We start from the raw sequence: 22,618 nt of genomic DNA, 5'->3' as shown, positions 1-22,618 counted from the left end.
TGCCTACCCTCCCTGTCCTACTGTCCCCATTTATATGTAATCATTCTATGTGTTTATGGCTATGTTTTGCCTATTTATATCCTTTTATTTGTGCCATTTTTTTTCATGTGTCCATGTCTATGTCTATACTGTTACTTGTTTCCTTCTCCTTGTTGACAAATGAATAAATAAATAATAAACTGGCAACTAGTGCTGATGATATGTTACACTGGCATACCAAAGTGTGCCATCATTACCTGCACCACTGAGTTTGGACTAGTTGGGACTTCTAAAGGTCTTCAAGGGCAGCCCATTGGAGTAGTCAGGCCATGAGATGATCAAGACATGAGCTACTTTCTGAAGGGCCTCCTAATCTAGGAAAAGCTGCAAATGCCACAACAGATGAAATTGTGCAAAGGCCATGTTGGCCACAGTTGTCACCAACTTGTTGAACAGGAGCTGTAAATTTAGGAAGATCCTCATCCAAGATCAAAGTGGAATATCTGTGGATCTGGGGAGCCAAATCACTCACAGCCATTTGGTTTTGGTAGGATTGTGTCAGAGGTGATTCCTGCACATCCAAAACCACACAGCCTCTAGAACTTTTATAGCCTCACTTGGCTGGCCTTGGAAATCATCAGTATATTGATGATATTGAACCTCAACTGGTGGATGACCTTACCAATAATTTCATATAAATGTTGAAAAAGCAGGAAGAGAGTAGAACTTTGTCTTATCCCATACAGGTGGGCCTGTAAGAGCCATGGTGGCACAGTAGTTAGAATGCAGTATTGAAGGCTAACTCTGCCAGGAATTTGATCCTGACTGACTAAAGACTGACTCAGACTTCCATCCTTCTGAGGTCAATAAAATGAGGACACAGATTGTTGGGGGCAAGATGCTGACTCTGTGAACTGCTTAGAGAGGGTTGTAAGTCACTATGAAATGGCAAATAAGTCTAAGTGCTATTGCTATCTCTCCTCTCCACCCAATGTCGATTGGGTCTGGCCTCAGAGAATGGAAGAGAATTACCAGTTGCCTCCAAAGGATACTATAGTTGATGTTATCAAAAGCACTGAGAGATCAAGGAACATAAGAATGGATGCACTGTTTCTATCTTAGCTCTGTTGCAAATCATCAGCAAGCATGACCAAGGCTGTCTTAGTACAAAATCCTAGCCTGAAATCCAAATGAAACAGGTTGAAACTGGTTGATACTTGTAGAAATGTACCACAATATATATGGGGTAAGAACAACTAGTTAGTTGATAGTATGTCATCTTAGTATACTACATATATTAAATCTTTCCTTTTCATATACTCATTATACTGTTTTGTAAAAAGCAAAATTTAGTTGCTGTGAACATTTATAGCAAAAATATACAAAGGTGACTAAAAGAAGCAAGCTACTGAATGATTAAACAAGGTTATATCTGAATCAAATCTTTGATGTACATTTTGTTATGATCTTTTACATAAGTGAGGCAAATCTTGATAGGAATTATAAATTATTCTTTTCTGAAAACTTCAGTGGATGAAAACATCTCTTTTGTTCACATGTCTCACTGGGCAGTGAAGTATCTCCATTAATTATCTCTAATGAGAGAGCGACTAAAGGACTTATGGAGCAAGTCATCACTTACAGGAAATATTAATCTTTTAGTAAGATGCAGACGTTACTGAACAAATTTATCTTACTTAGAAAAGCATGTCATGAAGTACCAATAAAAAGAAAAATCTGAATATACTCAAATTTCTTTGTGAAATTTCATCAGTCGACATAACATATTCTTCTAATGTGAGTTAGCTATTGAGTGACCTTTGGTTTGCATTGTAGTTGGAAAGAAGAAAGAAAGTAAAGAATAAGGATTGGGGAATTGAATAAGGCAGAAACTTTATTAGCTTTGTTTTAATTGATTTAGGCAATGAGAACAGGGACTTAAGCCTTAGTTTGGCTAGCTTAACTACAAAATTCCTGCAACTGCTGGCAAGTTTATGAAGAAAAATTGTAGCAAATAGGTTTGATAAAGTTAGATACTCATATCCTTATTCCTTTTAAGGAATGTATTTCAGCTCCATTTCACTTTGTATGCTAATTTAAGATACTGAAGCTCATAAAATTTCTCCATTGTTGTCTTTCCCTGAAAAGAAGACTACATTTCCCCCCAAACAAATTGATATTAGAATGGGAAGAATTATCCTGATTTTATTGAAAATACTGCAATGGGGTAGGTTTACTTTTCTGTTTAATTTTTGGGAGTAGGAAAGGGGTGATGATGGAAATATCCTGACATAACTTGCTCATGTTAGAAACATAATTTCTGCCAGAACAAAATCTCTATTTGTGATTCTAAAGCTCAAGATTAAAAAAAAAAAACACCTCAAAATAAATAAGAAGAATATAAATATAACCGCTATGTAGAATACCAAATTAGGTCAGTTGGACCCAATCAAACAAGCATTTTTGTTTAAAAAGAGGGGACAACTGAACTGTACTATAAAGAGGATATAATGAGATGGCTTAATAAAAAAGCTTTTTCTCCTATTATATAAAGAGAAATGAAAATGCTTCTCTTCAGTTTTATGTTCCAAGGAAACTAGATGCTGAATCCAATTATACCTTCTTTCAACAAATAAAGATGTTCCCTAATACCCATTTTTTTTACACCAGAGATTAGGGAGTCATGACTTTGACAAGAATCAGAGTCCATTGCAGTAAGAGACTTGGTATTTTTCCAGGATGCATAGTGTCCTCTAGATGTACTAGAGTACAATCCATGAATGAAGGCAAATATACGTGTCCCAGGATAATGTTGCAGGATCCAATCCAATTAGTCACATACAATAGGCACCATATAAATACCACACCTTTGCTAGAGAGAGGTTCCCTGAAGATGGGCTCCAGCATGAGTCTGAAGGCTCGAAAAACAAAACCTCTGGTCCCAGGGACCAACCCAGATTGGACCCTAGAATACAATCCCTATAGAATTTGGTGCTGAGTTGAAGTCTAAACTGTCTGTAGCCACCAGACTGGAGGAGAGAACACTATGCTGCAATACGCTTCTTCTCAAGCCAGTTTCAGGCTTGTGACAATAGTACAAAAAGTGGCATGGGAATGTAACAGATTGGTGACATTTTCTACACAGCTGACATCTTTTGAGGTTGAGATAAAGGGCATATCCCAAAAGGTAACAGCAATGGCTTTAAGCAATCCTCCCAATACCTTTTATACTTAGCAGCAGATATTTTTCATTAAATTTATATGCTCCCCCATTTTATTCTACATAGGAACTCTTTAGATATGCAGGTGAAAATGCATACATTAATTTTCAGTGATAATCACTCTGCTTCTTGGGAAAAAAAACTTGAAGAAATAATTAAGAAAAGCAGCAAAAACATTTCTTATTATTAGGTGAGATTTCCCTTTGCTGTTCTTATCCACTGCTGGATGAAAGTTTCCTCATTGATAGTTATGAATCATAATCTGCCACACTGGTAGAGTGTGGGTTTGTAGACAGGTATTTTATGACTTCCCATCTAGGAGACAGTATCACACAGACAGCTAAGAGACTAGGAGACTAGAACATGGGTCGCTAACTCCTATTCCAGCATCTTAAATTACTATACCACATTGATTCTTATAAATTTTTACTATATCTGATGGGAAATTGTACATAAATGGATCTTCTTTTAATAAAGCAAAACTGTCACTTACTTGCTTTTCTGATTGTCCATAATCAGGGCCTTGAGTTGGTAAAAAGTAGCAAATATGACCATTGTTTTTAGCTTTTTCACGAAGACCCATAGCGGTTCGGACTGTAGCATTTCGAGCATGAACAAATACCATCACCTTGGCACAAAAAAGATATAATATATGTTAGTTTTATATTTATTTTTCTGTAACAGATGATTTGTGGGCATCTTTAAGCTAATTCTTCTAATCCAAAGGAAGTTAACAATGATGTTTCTGCTACATACTGACATGAATATGAATAAATAGCAACATAAATATGTTTAAAGCAGCATTTAGAAATTATAATATACAATTAGCTTTCATAGAGGAACAGTTATGAAAAATGTATCATATGAATGAACGGTGTGTAGACTAGAATACTTTTAAGAATTTATATAATGGAGTGTTAAAATAAAATTTATCCCTGGCACTCCTAAAATGTAAAGCATAATCATGTGCACATAAAATTGAGAAGAAATCTCAAGTAAAAATGGATAACAAAATACGCTCGCACAGAGAAGGCCTCCTCAGGTGCCGTCCGCCAGAAAATGTCGGCTGGCGACCCCCAGGGGGAGAGCCTTCTCTGTGGCAGCGCCCGCCCTCTGGAACAATCTCCCCCCAGAGATACGCACAATACCAGACCTCCGGACTTTTCGTCAGGCCCTGAAAACTTATTTATTTCACGTAGCCGGGCTGGCTTGATCCCACTGTTTCGGTTAAATTGAATTGATTTTAATTGGGTTGTTTTAAATTGTGGCCAAAAATATTTAATTATTTTTTTAAACTGTTTTTAAATTTTGTATGTTCTGTTTTATTCTGGCTGTTCACCGCCCTGAGTCCTGCTGGAGAAGGGTGGTATACAAATTAAAACAAAAACAAACAAACAAACAAACAAACAAACAAACAAATAAATTCTGCCTGAACATTGGTATGCACACTGAAGTGAATGTTTTTGGAAAATATAAAGACTAAAATACTAAAAATGCCCCATGCTAATACTTTTGGGACTGGGGTTGGGTTTCTGGCCTCCAGGGTCTGGTGAAATGTCACCTTTAATCCTCGACATTTCCATGGACAGAGCTGGAATGTAATTTAGGGGTTCTCCTGGACTTACTGATCTTCCTCAAACAGCAAGTAGCAGCCATGCCTATTGGACTTTTACACAGATTCATCATCCATGCCACATTCCTGGACAAGGAGGCCTTGCTCACTTTTTGGTTATATTACTGCACTGTGCTCTACATTGGACTACCCTTGAAGGCCACCCATAAGTTATGAGAGGTGATGTACAACAGTATTGGATGCTTCTCAGTTTGTCCATGTCACACCATTGTTGTGCAAGCTGCACTAGCTCCCGATTTTCTTTTGAATGCAATTCAAGATGCTGATTATCCCATTTAAAGCCTTATGTGGCAAGGGGATTGGTTGTTTGTGGGACTGCCTTTCCTTGAAAATAGTTGTTTGCCTACAAAGTTACCTAAATGGGCATGTTCCATTCTCTAAAATATTGAAAATGTTTTCTATGGTTGCCCCTACCCTGTGGAATACCTTCCTACAGGCAACCCAGTAGGACCTGATCCTTTTAGCTTTCCAGAAAGCCATAAAGAACTGGCTTTTCTCCCAGGTGCTAAGGTAGAGTGATGAGAGCTTGTAGATGTTGACTGGGGCGTCCTAGGAGGACTATCAAAGCACTATGTTTTAGTCTTTGTTTTTATGGTTTTATTGCTTTGCGGTTTTAATTTTGATATGAACCAGAGTTGTGCTCTAAGATACAAATCTTTTAAATAAAAAAATAATTAATTCTCATTAAGAGGTATGCTTAGAAGAGGGACTTCAACAGAATAGAATCATCTACTTTTCAATCACAAATTCTTCTTTTAAAACAAGCCCAAGAGCCAGTAGTTGGCACCATATCTTGTAGCAATGGATTCTTAAATCAATAAGCAATGCACGAAAAACAACTTTTGTCTGACTTCAACCTGCTACCAATAAATTTCAATGAAGCACCCAGTGTTCTAACAATTGAAGAAAAGGAGGAAATGTATATCTATCCACTTTCTTTACAGTAGACTTATTTTTTACAAGCCTGTAAAATGAGAAGAATTTTTGAAAACTAAAGCTGTATGTGGTGAGTGCTAAAATGTGGGGATTCCATTGTCTCATACCCAGATGAGAATATGTGAATAGCATCAGTTCCTGCATCAGCAAGGAATTAATCATGTAGAATACAAGCCTCATTTATCATTACTTCCAAAACATACTATAAGGAAAAAAAAAAATAGAGCAGCATTGGTCCAAGACCAACAATTTTTTAAAAGGCATCCCTTTTATTCAGCCTATAAAATGAGCTCAAAAAACAAAACATCACAGACAGAAGAGGGTTAACACAGCCTGTCCTAACTATGTCAAGAGAATTTTTTATTTCAGTGGTTAACCTCTATGCATTACATTATGCAAATAAGTTGGAAAAAGTAATTTGGAATAGAGAAAAGTGGTTCCACAGCTACAAGCTGTGTAATTAGATCTGTACTCTGAAGTTCAAAGCTAGCTCTGGTGTCTCAAGAGCCGAGAGCTTGTGTAGCTTTTTTCAGGAAAACTAAACTTTTAAATGACAAAATATGCAAGCAAAGCACAAAGGAAATGTCTCCAGGTTAGCACTACAGAATATTCGGTAGGTGAGTGGGTGGGTGAAGGAAATTTTATTTTTTTAACTAGTGATTGGTGTAAAGAAATAATACCATAATGATACTTTTTATAAGAATTCATTTTAAACTAAAACATTTCAAAAATCTCTTTACAAATATATGACATAAATTCAATTTTGATTGCTATGGTGTACAATTTACCTCTAAATTATTTTACATTGCACAAGAACAAAGATTCCTACAACTTAAAACATCAATCACATAACTTCCACTAAAATTCTCTTTTGAATGTAATATTTTTGATTGATAGGCGGTAGAAGTGTGCAAAACATTTCAAATTTAAAATATTTTATTTTGAATTTGAAACATTCCACATCTAGTTAAAAATGTACATCTTAAAACTGAAACAGAAATGTTCCAAGTTTGGACTTCCGGGTTGGCTCCGCAGCACCATTGACGGTCTTTTTAGACCGCCGCCCCCGTGATTCCGTTGAGCCGTTCTGACAGCGTTAATCAGCTGTCAAACGGCTTGAAAATCTCCCCTTCGGGAAAAGAAGGGGAGGAGAGCAGGTGGGTGAGGGTAGAGCTCCCTGAAAACCCCTGGATTAATTCCAGGGGTTAGGAGGGTGAGAGCTCCCCGTTCAGCCCACTGAAGCTCCGGATCCGGGGGGACTCTGTTTTTTTTTACAGAGCTAGGTGTTGCGTCCAATTTCTGCTGTCAAACAGAAGATTAAATGATTTCAAAAAAGCAGGCGGAACAGAAGCAGGAGGACAAGCTTTTTGCAAGTATAACACTTAACTCCGGGGATACAATGTTTCTAATTGGATTTTCTGAGCTGGAAGTTAAGATGGCGTTTCTTTGTTGCGATTTTAAAAGGGAAAGTTAGAAAAAGTTTTTGCTAATAGACTCGTGCTCAGAGACTGGCTTTAAGTTGCTGGAATAGATTTTGAAGAGCTGTTTGGGAAAAGATTGTTTATAAAGAAATTGCTGAATGCTGCTCAAAAGGATGGCTCTGACTTTATGATTTTATGGTTGTGGGAAGAAAGAAAATTTCTTTAAAATAAAATGGCTTCTAAGAAAGGAGATCTTGAAAGTGCTGGATGCTATTTGGAGGTGTCAGAAACGAAACAGTTGTCTGATTTACAGAGTTGTAAGGATTTTGATGCAGAACTTACAGAATTTATAAAAGAAGCCATGAATAATCATACTGCAGCTATAAGTAACCAAATAGCAATTCTTAAAGGGATAACAACAGAAATGACTGAGGAAACCAAAATAACTACGGAGCATGATGACAACTCAGGAGATATTGCAGCAGAGAGGGTGGAAGAATTTTCTCAAGAATTTTCGAGCTTACTCTCTGCTCTTTTCGGAAAAATTGATAGAATCCTTCAAAATTATGACTTGGTTTGGAAAAAAGTAGTAAATGACCAGACTTTCGAAGTTTCAGAAGATGAAGGAGACTTGTCAGTGGCATCTATACATTTAATAGAAAAGAAACAATTGAACTTTTCTTCACAAACTCTTGACAAACTTTGGTTTTACAGACGAAGGAATGAACTGATTTATATAAGCATGAAGAGGCGATTTGGGGGCTCTAAATCAGAGGAAACTTTTTTAAAAAGGGGACAATTTTTGCAGTTATATCAACCTCAAATTAAAATGAAAAACCTCCTCAAAATAGAAGTAGGAGGGATGCAGAAAGATTGGAAAAAATATAAAAAGAAAGCAAGAATGGAAGATTAACCTTTTCTTTTGGCTTTGTAGTTGTTCTACTCATGGTTAAAAATGATTATGTTGTAGGTATTATAACTACTGAGGGGGGGGAAAAGTATAAAGTTAAATATTGATTTTTAAATATGATGTACTAATGGTTGATTAATCCTTTTTGGTTTTTTAGTTTATGTATTAATGGTTAATTATGTTGTTGATTATCTTTTAAATTTTAAAAAATTGGAGGGAGGAATAATGAAGGGGGGAAATTTAGAAATTTAAAAAATGTAGAAATTTAATTAGTGAATATCTAAGGTTTATTTTTTGTTATGAGATTTCAAAATAAGAAACCAAGAATGGAAGATTATTATTTTTTTTTTTGGCTTTGCAGTTGTTCTATTCATGGTTTAAATTGATTATGTTTTAGGTGTTATAACTACTGAGGGGGAAAAAGTATAAAGTTGAATATTGATTTTTAAATATGATGTATTAATGGTTGATTAATCTTTTTTGGTTTTCTAGTTAATGTATTAATGGTTAATTATAAAAATGTAGAAATTTAATTAGTGAATATCTAAGGTTTATTTTTTGTTATGAGATTTCAAAATATCTGAACTTTGAGAAAAGTAGGAGGGGGAAAATGTTTTTAGGTTTGAATGTTTAAGATTTGTTAATGGTTTTAAAATTCTTAGAGTTATTGGATTACAGGTTACTTTGTGTTTATATAAAGGGAGGTTGATGAAATTGTAAAAGGGGAGTTAAGGGGTCTTGGGAGTTATTAAATCTTGCAGTTAGCTAGTTTATTTTAGCGAATGTTTGGTGAAATCTATGCCCTGTTTTTGTTCTGGGAAGTCGGGGGTGGGGGGTGGTGAGGAGGGGTTGAAGATTGAGTTTACCAAATTGATTTTTTTTTCTTTTTTTCTGATGATAGTATGAATGATTGTTTATATTGTATACTTGTTTGATCAGAAAATAAAAACTTTTTTATTAAAAAAAAAAAAAAAAAAAGAAATGTTCCAAGTTTGAAATACTTCTAGGATAGTGAATATAAATAAATATTAACTTTGGAACATAACACCAGAGCCCTTTGAATATCTTTAAGAACAAGCTATCTTCACAAGTACCCGAGGAGGCTTGAAAATTCAGTCAAAATCTTTGTAAATGCATGACACAGAACATTTCTGCTGTGTCATTATAGTGATGCTCCAATTTTATATTAACAATATAGCTATCAGTTGTCATCCCACTGTAAGTTTTCTCTTATTCATCAGCTTTATCTTATCTATTAATAAAGAGATAAGATCATGGGCCTTTGACATATCAATATCTTAAGCATATAGGTATCCTGCAATATTGTTGATTCAGGGGTTAAAAAGCCTTGGGGTAGAATACAACCCTGTGTTAACACATTTATGGGCAGGTATAGTCTGAGTTAGAGAATCATTTACACCTATACATGTTTTGAAGTGGGTGCCTGAGTAAAACTGTGAATGCCAAGTTTAAAGTGATCAATTTCTTCCATAAATGTTTCTCTTTATGGAATCAAAACCTGCACAGAGATCTATGAAAATGGTAAACAGTTAGTTGCTTTTAATTACTTGTTTTGCTGATTGCTGGTGTAAAATAAACAAAGTAAAAGTGTTATTTTGTATGTGGAAACAAAAAAGAAGCATCAGAGAAATATTTATGCTACAATATACTTGATCTTTTAGTTAATTGACTAGATGACTTATAACTAAGGATTATTTTTGCAAATGTGCACAGAGAGGTTAGGCTATATATGACTTCTGTGGCATTTCCCTGAAAAGCTCATTTCAGAGTTAGAGGTGGTGATATGGAGTTCCCATTAATGGTTAATGCTTTTATTCAAATTTTGTAAATCCTCTCCCCAAACCGTACTTTTTCTACTTAGTAGGGCACCCATATATAAGGATAATTATTTTGGAGGATTGGCATAGAAGAAGTATAAAATAACCATTCTCCTCCGATCCCTTTCCACGTCTGTTTTCCCGACTGTAACCTTATGCCAGACACTTGAGACACTGATGGCTTAGTACTTCTAATATAAATGAACATATATTTTACTTTGGTGATGGAATCTGAAACGCAGAGAGAATTGAGCCTGTGTGCAGACATACTCGACACTTACATGAATATAGATGAGAAAATACTACTGAAAAATATGAAATTGAGCTCATAGGTCATATTTTTAATAAGTACTCAGAATTAAAAAGGATTAAGATTTATATTTTTTGACCCATGTATGCAACTTGTTGTTAGTGGAATAATAATATAAGAACATTTATTTCAAAACTTGACATCAGCTTTGAACCCTTTTCCATTATATTATTCATGCTCATTGCAAATGATGAAAATCTTTTTAACTAGGAACTTCTTTCAACCTCTCTGAATTCCAAAATCTTCCCTTAATATCTTGGTACCTAGCCACCCAAAGGTACACTATTTACAAGTTACAGTCTTATTTCCTTTCAGTCCCATAAAATAGTTGATAAGCAAGGAATCTGTATTCATTGTGCTGTGTAAATTTTACTTCTTGCTGTCTGGATTTACAGAGCTGCTCTTCAACATTTGCTAAGGCATATAAATTGCAGCAAACCCTATATCAGCTGATTTATCCAGGTGTCTTTTCTCTGGTTGATCCACCTGCCAACTTGGGAGAACAGCATACAAATGCCTACTGATTTGGACACTTACCTACTACAGTGCTTCATTATAATTTTCTACACAAAATATAGGATAGTTAGAAAAATCTATGGGCACAGCATTACTAGCTCACATTGTCAGGGGTGATTTAGAGAAAACATCTGCTGGAAACTCATCTTTAATTTGGCTATTATGTTAAAAACGTAACAAAAATGCCACAATCTCCTGCTTTTAATTTGACAGGAGTTACAAATTTGAATTTTAGCATACATAACAAAATATTAAATTGACTGAAAAATATTTCACCTTAGTTTCCAAGAAAGGTTATTTCACATGCCTTACAAAAATGCATATTAAAATATAATAAACGCATTAAATAGAAACACTTATTAGAACAAAAGATAAATCAAGATGCAAAAGAAAATCTCAATGTTCCATTGATATGATTTATAGCAACAAAACATGGGCTTAAGAAAATATATTACATCTTTGATTAAAAAAAATAAAAACGGCTATATCGAACACTAATAACACCTTTAACCTGAATATTTGCAAACATACTCCAAAAGCAAGGCACCCTGTTGATTGTTGCATCAATATATTCACAGCCACATGCGAATCCAGTCTAGGTTGAGTTTCCCAATTAAGGATTAATCAAGATAATATAATGTATTTTTGAATAATGTTGAATAATTTTCATTTTTTTCCTTATACTGACATTATTTGTCTATTTTGTTTCCTTCTCATGCTATATTATATTCAATAAAATGTGAATCAAACATAATATTCTTCCCACTCTGATACCATTCTGTCATTTCAGTTGCTATCTGCGTCCTTGTTTTGCTTCACCAAAGCAATATATCACCTATATATTAACTTTCTCTCCAAAATCTATATTTTCCAAAAATTTTAAACTGAAAACTCTACTTTAAATTGTCAAAACCTTTCTAAGCATCAAGAAATACGTTATTAAGGCAGTTTTTTTTTCATTCTGTTAGTCCAAGTACTCTAATACATTAAGAACATTTCTATTATTATTTATTTGGGTATTTAAAAAATTGCCTTTATTATTTCTATAAGTAAACCACAACAACAACTCTGTGAGGCCAGTTGGACTGAGAAAAAGTCAATGGCCCAAAATCACCTAGCCAGCTTTCATACCCAAGGCAGGACTAAAACTCACAGTCTCCAGGTTGTTGGCCTGCACTTTAATCACTACAGGAAACCGTTTCTCTTATCTCTTAATTGTCTCTTAGGTGAAAAACAACAATGCTCTTCATGGATAAAATGTAAATTATTTTTCAGTCTTTCAGCTAAAATCATTGTGAATATCTTATAATCATTATTCAGTAATGATATTGGCCTATATATATTTTTGACAAAGTCAAAAATTCTTCTTTAGGAATCAGTGCTATATGTGCTCCTGTTTAATTGTCCAGTATCTATTATCTAAAATGGAGTTCATGATTTTTTGCAAAGGTAATAAAAGTTCATCTTCAAAATATTTATTAGAATAGAAGAAGATAATCTGTCAGGGGCTCTACTTGTATTTATCTTCCTTAAAGCAGTCCAAATTCCCTTTTTATTATTGGTCCACTTCATCATTCATCTTTGGGCATCTATTAAGTTCGGTAGGTTTTGTTTCTTTAAAAATTCTGCCCTTGTTGATGAAATTTCTTTTGTTTTGTGCAATATATATTACTGATGAAATTTTCTTGAATATTTTACATTATTGGTCACCGTAGTTTTTTGTAAATTTTCTTTTCCCTTTCCTTTCTAAGCAATTTCCCTGGTTTATTTGCTGACTCAAAGTTCCTTTATTTAAGAAAATTCAATTTTATTTCCATCTGTCTCACCATTAACATAGGATGTTGATACTGTAGGAGTTTAATTTGAAATGAGATCTCTTTTCTCCCTGGTGATCTCATTAGTTCATCCTTCTTTACCTTTATATCACTTAGAATCCTTTGCATATTTTGGTCTTTTTTTAAAATTTAAATTTATTGTTCTGCTGAATAAATTGTCCTCACATAAATGCTTTGCTGGCATTCCATATTATTTTAATATCAGTATCCTTACTGAGGTTTTTCTCAAAAATTTTTTCACTATTAATTCACCTTTAGATAATATTTCATTTAGTCTTCATTTAGAAGTTCTAGCTTTCTTCTTGTATATTAAAGTCATTGGATTATGGTCAGAAAAATTCTTTGCCAATATTTCAACTTTATTAACACAAGCATCCAAACTTTTTGAAAGCCAAAACATGGCTATTCCAGATTAAAATCGATGTCTTTCTGAAAAATATATTATTTAGCATCACTATTTTTATGTCTCTATATATCAATTAATTCAAGGTTATCCATTATGTCAAAGAATATTTTTGGTAGTTTGCCTTGCATCTAGAAATAGTATCTTCCCCAGCTTCCTTTGATGTTAATTGTGTAGCTCCTTCCATTTGTATCTAGTTCAATCTTCTGTGTTTCGAAAAAATTCTTGTGTTTTGAATTGAATTAAGACAAAATATCTTCTGCTTAAAAGTCAAAATCTCTTCTTCCAATTTAGTCTACCTAAATGGTATCTTCTTCTGTTTTGTCAGTCAGCAAGATATATCTTTCTCTTATGCAGTATTCTAATGGTATTTTTTTCAGCAGGATTACATCTGAATTACTTATCCTTAACTTTGAATTAAAGAGTTGTATAATCTGGTCTACCAAAAAAAAAGTACTAATATGTCTGATCACATACTTTGAGAGTTACTGATATGCACATTCACTATAGCTACTAATTAGTTATGAAATGACTTCATTAGTCTAAGAGAAAACATAATAAAAGAAAGCCAACATATGGCATACAAACATTATATCTACATTTCTTTTAAATTTACTTCTGAACTGAATCAATACATTATAATACTATAATAAATCATGAAAGCTGATTAAAACTGGAACATGTGTCAAAGGGTCAAAAACAAAATCTCTCATGTCATCTGTTATTTATGTTTATAGCTTTTTAATTTAATTTTCATTATTCACTTTCTATATAATTTGAGAGGTTAGATTAGATGGAAGGCCATTGAATAGAATCAATTCCATCCCAAAAAGTAAATTTTAAAGTAAACTATTTACCAAGTCTGCACTACTATTAATTTTTTCTTCGTTCCCACCACCCATCTCCTTCCACTTATGATTATATGACTGTAATTTTGTTGCTTGTATCCCTACGATTTATATTGATATTGTTTCCTGATTGCTTATTTGTACCCTATGACTATCATTAAGTGTTGTACCTTATGATTCTTGATGAACGTATCTTTTCTTTTATGTACACTGAGAGCATATGCACCAAGACAAATTCCTTGTGTGTCCAATCACACTTGGCCAATAAAAAAATTATATTCTCTTCTAAAACTTGTGGAACTATAAAACATTAGATATAATTCATTACCATTAGCACAAGTATACAGTATCTATCACCATGTCTCCTATACTTTCAGAGCATTGATTGATCCCACTGAAACCGTAGCAAATTCTGTAATCTTGTTTAAGGATTGGTTCTAAAACAAATTCTTAATAGTCTCAGATATTTGCAGAGACTATTACAGCTTAGATACAATTTTAAGTTTTCTGCCCATGAAAAACTGACAGGAATAGTCAACCTTTTTGTAAGCAATAGTTACCCTTAACACTGATACGACCATGCCAGGAATGCGGTCTCTTTTTAGAAGTTGATCTTCCAAACCAAAAGTTATCTATGGTATTCCAACATGGGCTACTTTCATTTTGGCCAAAATACCATAAATAACTTTTTCTTTTTTCTGAATTAACTTCCAGAAAACAGCTGGACTAGGTGGCTCGGTGGCTAAGACATTGAACTTGTCGATTAGAAAGGTTGGCAGTTCGAATCCCTAGTAGAGGTCTCCTGCATAAGCAGGGGGTTGGACTAGATGACCTCTAAGGTCCCTCCCAACTCTGTTACTGTTACCTATTCTCAGAATGATGTGTTCTGAACATTCAGTTTTTGGGAGTAGGTTTTGCACACATATTAAATATTTACTTGATGACTGCAAGAATAATCTTCAAAGTCCTTTTTGTGTAAACCAGTGGACAACTGCCTTAAAGTAGGCAAAATCAATTCTTTTGATCTTAATATTAGGATAATGCAACATCAAATATTTTTTTTCTCAGTGATTGTTCAGTAAGGACTGATTGCAAACATTGTACTACTGGAGATTGAATTAAGGGGATAGAACAGTAGCTCACATGGTTCATGTTTGTACTATTTTTGTAATTCTTTATATTGAAGATAAAAATGATTTATGATACAATAGTGGAGATGTATTCTACACTCTTATTTGTATTAATGGATTATTAATATACATTGTCTATCAACACTGGGCAGACAAGAAATGCTATTACAATATTTTTCCACTGCCTGGTGGCTGTGAAGATCTGGAAGAAGAGATATAGGCTTAAGCTCAAAATTGACTGACACATGGTGGTTTCTCAGGTTTTTAAGAACTGGAGATTTGCCATCTTTGTTTTGCATGGCCTGGGTATGTTTGCCATCTTAGGCTATTTGTAAAGGTAATACAGTAAAATAAATAAATTAAACTGCAGTTCCAGAGAGAGAACTGGTGCACATTAAGGTGGGGGTAGGGTGGGGGCTAGCTCCTGCATGAAGAACAGATCTAGCTCCAGCCAGGAAGACCTTTGTCCAGATTGGTCTTATTTATCAATTGCACCCTTGTCTGGACCATTATTTCATTTTCACAATTTTTTAAAAATTTTTTGATTTATATGCCGCCCTTCTCCGGAGACTCAGGGCGGCTTACAATGCGTTAAGCAATAGCCTTCATTCTTTTGTATATTTATATTTAAAGTCAGCTTATTGCCCCCACAACTGGGTCCTCAATTTACCTACCTTAGAAAGGATGGAAGGCTGAGTCAACCTTGAGCCTTGGCGAGATTCGAACCTGCAGTAATTGCAGGCAGCTGGTCTTAATAACCAGCTTAATAACAGGGTGCCTTAGACCACTGTACTACCAAGGCCATATGGGGCTGCCCTTGAAGACCATTCTAAAGTTTCAACTAGTTCAAAAAATGGCTGCATGGGAATTTATGGGTGTGCTCAGTAGGAATGACATCTTAGCTGCCTAAAGCACTGTATGTAATTTCTGGTTGCCAGTGTGATTTCAGGTGAAATTCAAGGTGCTGGTTGTAACATATAAAGATCTTCAAGCAGAGGCATGGAATTTTCAGGGACTACCTTTCTCCCATTGTTATTGCCTGCCCTATAGGTATCAACAGAATAGGCTTGTTCTGATTCCATCCTTAAAGCAATGACATCTGAAGTGTCACAGGAAGTGTGCTTTCTTTGTCGTGGCACCTGACCTCTGCATTGGCATCTTCCAGAAATTTGTATTTCAATCCTTGCATCTTTTAAGCAAGTGTACTGAAGATCTGATTCTTTCTTGTTTGGATATCTTATTATCATTCATTTTTGTGCCCTTACTGAGACAAAGTAGGCCTTAATAGCAGATTTTACTCTGTTTGATCGACTTCATCCTTTGTTGAATGTCAGCAACACTCTAGACATCTCTTCTCCTGTTTCATCTCCCTCAGCTCCTCCATAAACTATGGGGAGTGATAGGATCCACAAGAGAGAGGTCACATAGGTGTAAACCAATTCAAGGCCTAAACTGCCCCCATTTTCCAAGCAGCAACCAAAGCTTTGGATGGACCATACAGCAGATGAACACAGACCCTCAGTGCCCTCTGCAACCCCTCTGGGTTCATCAGTCGCTGGGGGATGACCAATTTAATAGGTCCAACCCCCCTGCAGTGGATACCGTAAGAACTTGTAAGAATTTTAACATTTCAATTAAAAGAGATTCTATAAGTATTTGAATGGACAGGATTAAAAATTTTCTTAACAAAAAAAATCTGTCCTAAAAATTCATATGGTAAAAGCAAACTAATTCTGTATAAAATAAAAAGATTATCCTCAACAGCAATTAAGTTGGTAAAGCAAGAATGTGTTATTATACATATATTGACTAATTCAAAGAGAAATCTACGAATAAGTTATTGCTTTCATTTGAGCACTTGGATAAAAAAAAAAAAGGCTGAATTCCCAACTTTTAATTTCCCAGTAGCAAAGCAGAGCTCAAAGCCAAGAGGCCTGGAGTAGGACAGCTAAAACGTTTTCTCCATCTGTTGTAACGTATGCTTTCACAGAATAGCACTACCTTCCTACGTTACTTATTCTGTAATACAAGTAATGCATGGAACTTCATTCCATTTATTTTCCTTTTTAAAGAGCTGGGAATAATGTATAAAAGACAACCTATAGACATAATGTTTTAAGGTACAAAGGACTCAAAATAGATCCGGGAGGGTAAAAAAACTACTGAGATTTGAGCAGGACAAAAAATGCATGACTACTATTTTCACAGTCAGTATTAATAATACATTTGCATTTTTAGCCTATGATATATAGCAAAATGCTATTATTAATAATGGCAAATTATTGATAATTATTACTCTTTTTTACAATGCAAATAGTTGCTGTAAACATAGTGTGTGTGTGTGTGTGAGAGAGAGATAATTAATAAGTTAAATAAAATTAAAGCCATTTCTCCTCTAACACTTCTGCTTATATTTTTAACAAAAGAAGTACTTCAATGAAAAGGCATGTTTAACTGAATGAATAAGCAATGTTCTGATATTTTAAGTTTAAGGGAAAATATTTGAATGGTTTATTTCTAACTGATATGATTTATCTTGGGTTAAACAAACACATAAACAGCTTTTCTCATGACAATATAATTATTATTACTGTGTTGCCAATTACAATAACTCAACACTAAATAGCATGGACTGGAGCCTTATGTGCCCTCTATCAACCTTTGGAATGGGTACACAGGTAGCCCTTGACTTAATTGAGCCCAAAATTTCTAAGACATTTTTAAGTGAATTTTGCCCCCTTTTACGACCTTTCTTGTCACGGCTGTTAATCACTGAAGTTGTTAGCTTAGTAACCCAGTTGTTAAGTAAATCTGGTTTCCTCATTGACTTTGCTTGTCAGAAGGTCGCAAAACATGACCCAGGGACATTGTAACCATCATAAATGTAAACCAGTTGCCAAGTGTCCGAATTTTGATTATGTGACCATGGGGATGCTCAATGGCTGTAAGGGACAGTTATAAGTTCTTTTTTCAGTGCCATTGTAACTTCAAATAATTAGAATAACAGAATTGGAAGGCTCCTTGGAAGTCTTCTAGTCCAACCCACTGTTCAGGCAGGAAACCTTATATCATTTCAGACAAATGATTGTCCAATCTCTTCTTAAAAACTTCCAGTGTTAGAGCATTCACAACTTCTGGAGGCAAGTTGTTCCACTGATTAATTGTTCTGTCAGGAAATGTCTCCTTAGTTCTAGGTTGCATCTTTCCTTGAAGTCACTAAATGAATGGTTATAAGTCAATGACTACCTTTAGGTCAAATGTATTGAAACGTATTTCTCTAGTGCTCTTTTACCCACATCTACAATTAAGTCTTTCAAAGAATCATTTAATGAACCTATTTCATGTTGATCTAATATTTTATAATCTGGTGCATTGGTTCGAATTTGTGAAGGTTCCATCACCATAATTCTCAGTCGGTTCAATCTTACTGGTGTTGAGATTACTTTCCAAATATTGTTTAAAATATTATAACTACAGCAACTTCTAGAAAAAAATAGTGTTCATTCCATAGTGCAAATAATAGACCGGTTCTTTTCTATAAATTTGTTTCTATAGTAAAGAACTACCTGGAGTCATATACTAGGAGTATACCACATTCAGATAGCTGGTTTGACAAGAGAAACTCTAATTTTTAACGTATTAAATTTATTATTAAACTTGTATACCCTCCTCCCCAATGATTCTAGTCTGTGAAAAATACTCCAGTTCATGAAAAAAATAATTGAATTGTCACATACTGTTAGGCCCAAAACCCTGAATGACACATGATAATTCATCCAAGCTGAGTTCTTTGTTATTTCACATCTACAGACAAAATCTTGCCAGACTGAAGACTCCATTATCCACATCTACAATATATTCTTTGAAACATTAGGGAAGTTCTGTCTTCATTCTTTTTCTCTCACGCATGATATCTCAGCTAAGTTGCCACTTATTTTATGTAAAATCAGGCAAAGAATAATTAAAAACTAAATCTGCCTGAGTATGGATAGCCAGAAATAGTTCAGGCTCAGCATTAACCATTGGCTTTGGGGTGAACATGCTATGTCACCTATTATACCATATTTTTCTCTGGTTTGACAGGGGTCTATAAAATAAATTAGTAATTCTTAAATCCCTTTTCGATAATTTTATTGTTTTATTTACGGATATACATTTTGTGTGCATTTGTGCCTATTTATGTAGTAGTTGTATTTTATACTGCTATTCCAGCTTTAACTTTTCCAGATTGTTAATTTTAATTTCTTCTTGCTGTATATATGTAGCCTTTGCAAGACTTTTAGCATATTCTAATTTAATATTATCTTTTTTTGTCTGCATGCACTTTTATTAACTATCCTGACATCGTCAATTTAGTGTTGGATATTTTGAATATTTGAATACCAATTCTCTGGTGCCGGTTAATGACTGCAATAAAGTTAAGTAAAAATTATCTCCTGAATGTTCATTAGAACAAGCTTTCCTGAAGGACAGATAGAATGTTCTTCTTTCTTCTTTTTAAAGAAAAATGAAATTAGGAAGTTAACTGAATAGATGCCAAGAACATTTTATGGAGCTTTTCAAAGGCATTAGTTATCAATGTTTGGGTCACATGTAGGGCATATTTTAAAGAAGGGAAGTAAGAAGAATTAAAAGAAAAATGAACAAGACTTTATGTCAGCACTAGATTCTCCTCTGATATTCTCCTTATGCCATTCCAAATGTATAATTTATTACAAAATATCTGAATTTAAGAATGAAGGCAAATATATGTGTCCCAGAATAATGTTGCAAGATCGAATCTGGGTTGGTCACTGGGACCAGAGATTTACTCTTCCATAAGTTATATGGAAGCTTTTATCTGAACTTATTCTGAATTACACTTTTTTAGGCAAAGAAAAAATCAAGATGAATTTAGAAATGGGAACATTATTATTATTATTAATTTTATTTCTATACCGCCCTTCTCCCAAAGGACTCAGGGCGGTGTACAGCCTAATTAAAAACACAAAGACAGACAAAATTTAAAAATAATTAAAATTATTAAATAATAGGCCCAATTTGTAAAACCCCAAATTTAAAATCCCATATTTAAAAACCAATTAAAATCTTTACATTGATAGCCCAGCCTGGCGGAACAACATGGTTTTGAGGGCACAGCGAAATACATGGAGATCAGAGATTTTACGAATTTCTGGGGGCAGTTCATTCCAAAGGGCAGGGGCTCCCACAGAGAAGGCCTCCCCCTGGGTGTCGCCAGCCGACATAATTTGGCCGATGGCACCCTGAGGAGACCCTCTCTGTGGGAGCGAACTGGCTGGTGGGAGGCTACTGGTGGCAGAAGACGGTCTCGAAGGTATCCAGGTCCAATGCCATGGAGCGCTTTAAAGGTGGTAACCAACACCTTGAATCGCACCCGGAAGACCACTGGGAGCCAGTGCAGCTCGCGCAGGAGGGTGTTACATGGGCACAACGAGTTGCGCCCATAACCACCCGCACGGCCGCATTCTGGACCAGTTGGAGCCTCCAGGTGCTTTTCAAGGGGAGCCCCATGTAGAGAGCATTGCAGTAGTCCAGTTGGGAGGTGACAAGGGCGTGAGTGACTGTGCGCAAGGCGTCGTGATCCAGAAAAGGCTGCAACTGGCGGATCAGGCGAACCTGAAAAGCCCCCCTGGCCACGGCCGTCATATGTTCTTCTAAAGACAGCCATGCGTTCAGGAGGACGCCCAGATTGCGAGCCCTCTCTGTGGGGGGTAAAGACTCACCCCCAATAGTCAGCGATGGCACCAGCTGACTATATTGCGACGCCGGGAGCCACAGCCACTCAGTCTTGGAGGGTTTGAGTCTGAGCCTATTTCTCCCCATCCAGACCCGCACGGCCTCCAGGCAGTGAGACATCACATCAAGGGCATCGTTGGGGTGGTCTGGGGTGGAGATGTACAGCTGAGTATCATCAGCGTACAGGTGGACTCTCACCCCACAACCACGGATGATCTCACCCAGTGGCTTCACATAAATGTTGAACAGAAGGGGCGAGTCCACAAATATTAAAGTTGTCAGGTTGGAGACCTCTGCTTTAATAACAGGCATGTTTTAAATGACTTCTGAATTAAATATTGAACAGTATTTATTATGGAATCACTGTCTAGGTGGTTAATGCCAGAAAAGAAAAATTAGATTGTTTTGTTATGCATTTTTCAACCTCTTTTTTTAATCAGTGGAAAATAGGGTAAAGCAAAACAATCTATTGCTTTTATTTTTCTTAATAATTCCCATTTGTTCATATAATGACCCCATTCCCTGAAATCAAATTAATTTTCATTACTCATATTGTTTTTATGTATTTAACTTTTTCCCCAAAGGACTACCAGGCTGAAAATGGACGTATTTTTAATTTCTCTTAATACAAATCCATATATCTCAGATATCACAGTATTTGCAAGCGTAATGGTAACCCCATCTGTAGAAAGAATTTTTCCTTTCCAACAAATCTAATACCCAGGAAACTTTGCATATATAAAATGGGTTTCCCAAATATTGGTACCCATACCCCTGAATGAAAGATAACTGGATAGTAATAGGATGATGAAGTATTAAATTTATAAATCAGTTGCTCTTCTCATACTTAGAAATGGGGATGCAACTATACAACTTCATTACAATGGGATGCTATATGTCGTATTCTTATTTGCAGTTGGAGAGTTCTACATCCTTGGGGATAGAGGGAAAAGAATTTGAGCAACCAAAGCCTACAAACTTCACAGAAACCTTAAGTGAAATTCAGTGACTTTCAGGTTGGATCACTCTCTTGAATGTATGTATTGAAATTATAAAATAGCTAAGCTGTCTCAGTTGATCAAGCCTGCCACAAAAATGTGTCCATATCAAGAAATGAAAGGCAAGATTTTGGCCACTCAGGTTTCCTGGCATTGTGGTAACCAACCTGATAAACTAGAAGACACCATTCAGCCTATTAGATTGCAGGTGATTGTTAGAGCAGTCATTTTCCATGGATCATGTGTCCACAATCCAATTAAGTGTTTTATTTGTTAAAATAGGGGTGTAGTCTGTTTGCAGAAGAATACATTATTTCATTAGGCCAGGGTATATTTGTTAATATGTTTATAATACAGAAGAAGAGCAAGAACAGATAAGAAATCCTATATTTGCATACTATAAACTCTGATTCCACAGGCTGTCATTTTTAGACATCCTTTATTCAAAAGTCTTTAAAAGGATGACTTATCTGATTTCCAGATGGAATTGAGAAAAATCAAAGTATTGATATATGAAAAGTATAAGTTCTAGTTGATGTTATACACAAATACATTCTGAATAAAAACCAATAAGTCAAGTTTACCTGATGCCCAGCTGTTACTTGCTTCAACACATTTTCATAACAAACTTCATCCATATTAATCAGCTGCTGTACCTGAAATTCAGGACACAAAATTTTATTTTAGAATCATAGTTTTGATCTATATTTTTAAAATATGATGCATATTTTTAAAATTCACATAATATATCCCAACATTTGGTAAGCAAAAGATATTATGTATTTCTCTTTCCATCAGTGGTAGAAACACACAGTATATATTATTTTCAAACATAAAGTAGTGGTTAAGAAAAGACACAGCTTAAAATGAAAATGTTGCTGTC

The 22,618-nt window shown here is 35.0% G+C and overlaps 1 protein-coding gene across 1 annotated transcript in view; it reads right to left on the bottom strand.

Annotated features, from left to right (window-relative positions):
- Positions 1–22,618, bottom strand: part of ASCC3 (activating signal cointegrator 1 complex subunit 3) — a 212,384-nt gene that overhangs the window by 109,164 nt on the left and 80,602 nt on the right. The window contains exons 13-14 of the mRNA XM_070932828.1: positions 22,320–22,391; positions 3,694–3,828 (exon numbers count right to left, since the gene is read on the bottom strand). Coding sequence (XP_070788929.1) covers positions 3,694–3,828; positions 22,320–22,391 — 207 coding nt within the window. The remainder of the gene's footprint in view (positions 1–3,693; positions 3,829–22,319; positions 22,392–22,618) is intronic.

This window comes from Pituophis catenifer, unplaced genomic scaffold (genome assembly GCF_029215685.1).
Source record: "Pituophis catenifer annectens isolate HBS135680 unplaced genomic scaffold, rPitCat1.0.hap2 SCAF_1, whole genome shotgun sequence".
Taxonomy (NCBI): Eukaryota; Metazoa; Chordata; class Lepidosauria; order Squamata; family Colubridae; genus Pituophis; species Pituophis catenifer.
The sequence above is the reverse complement of the archived record's forward strand: the minus strand, read 5'-3'. Positions and strand labels throughout refer to the sequence as shown.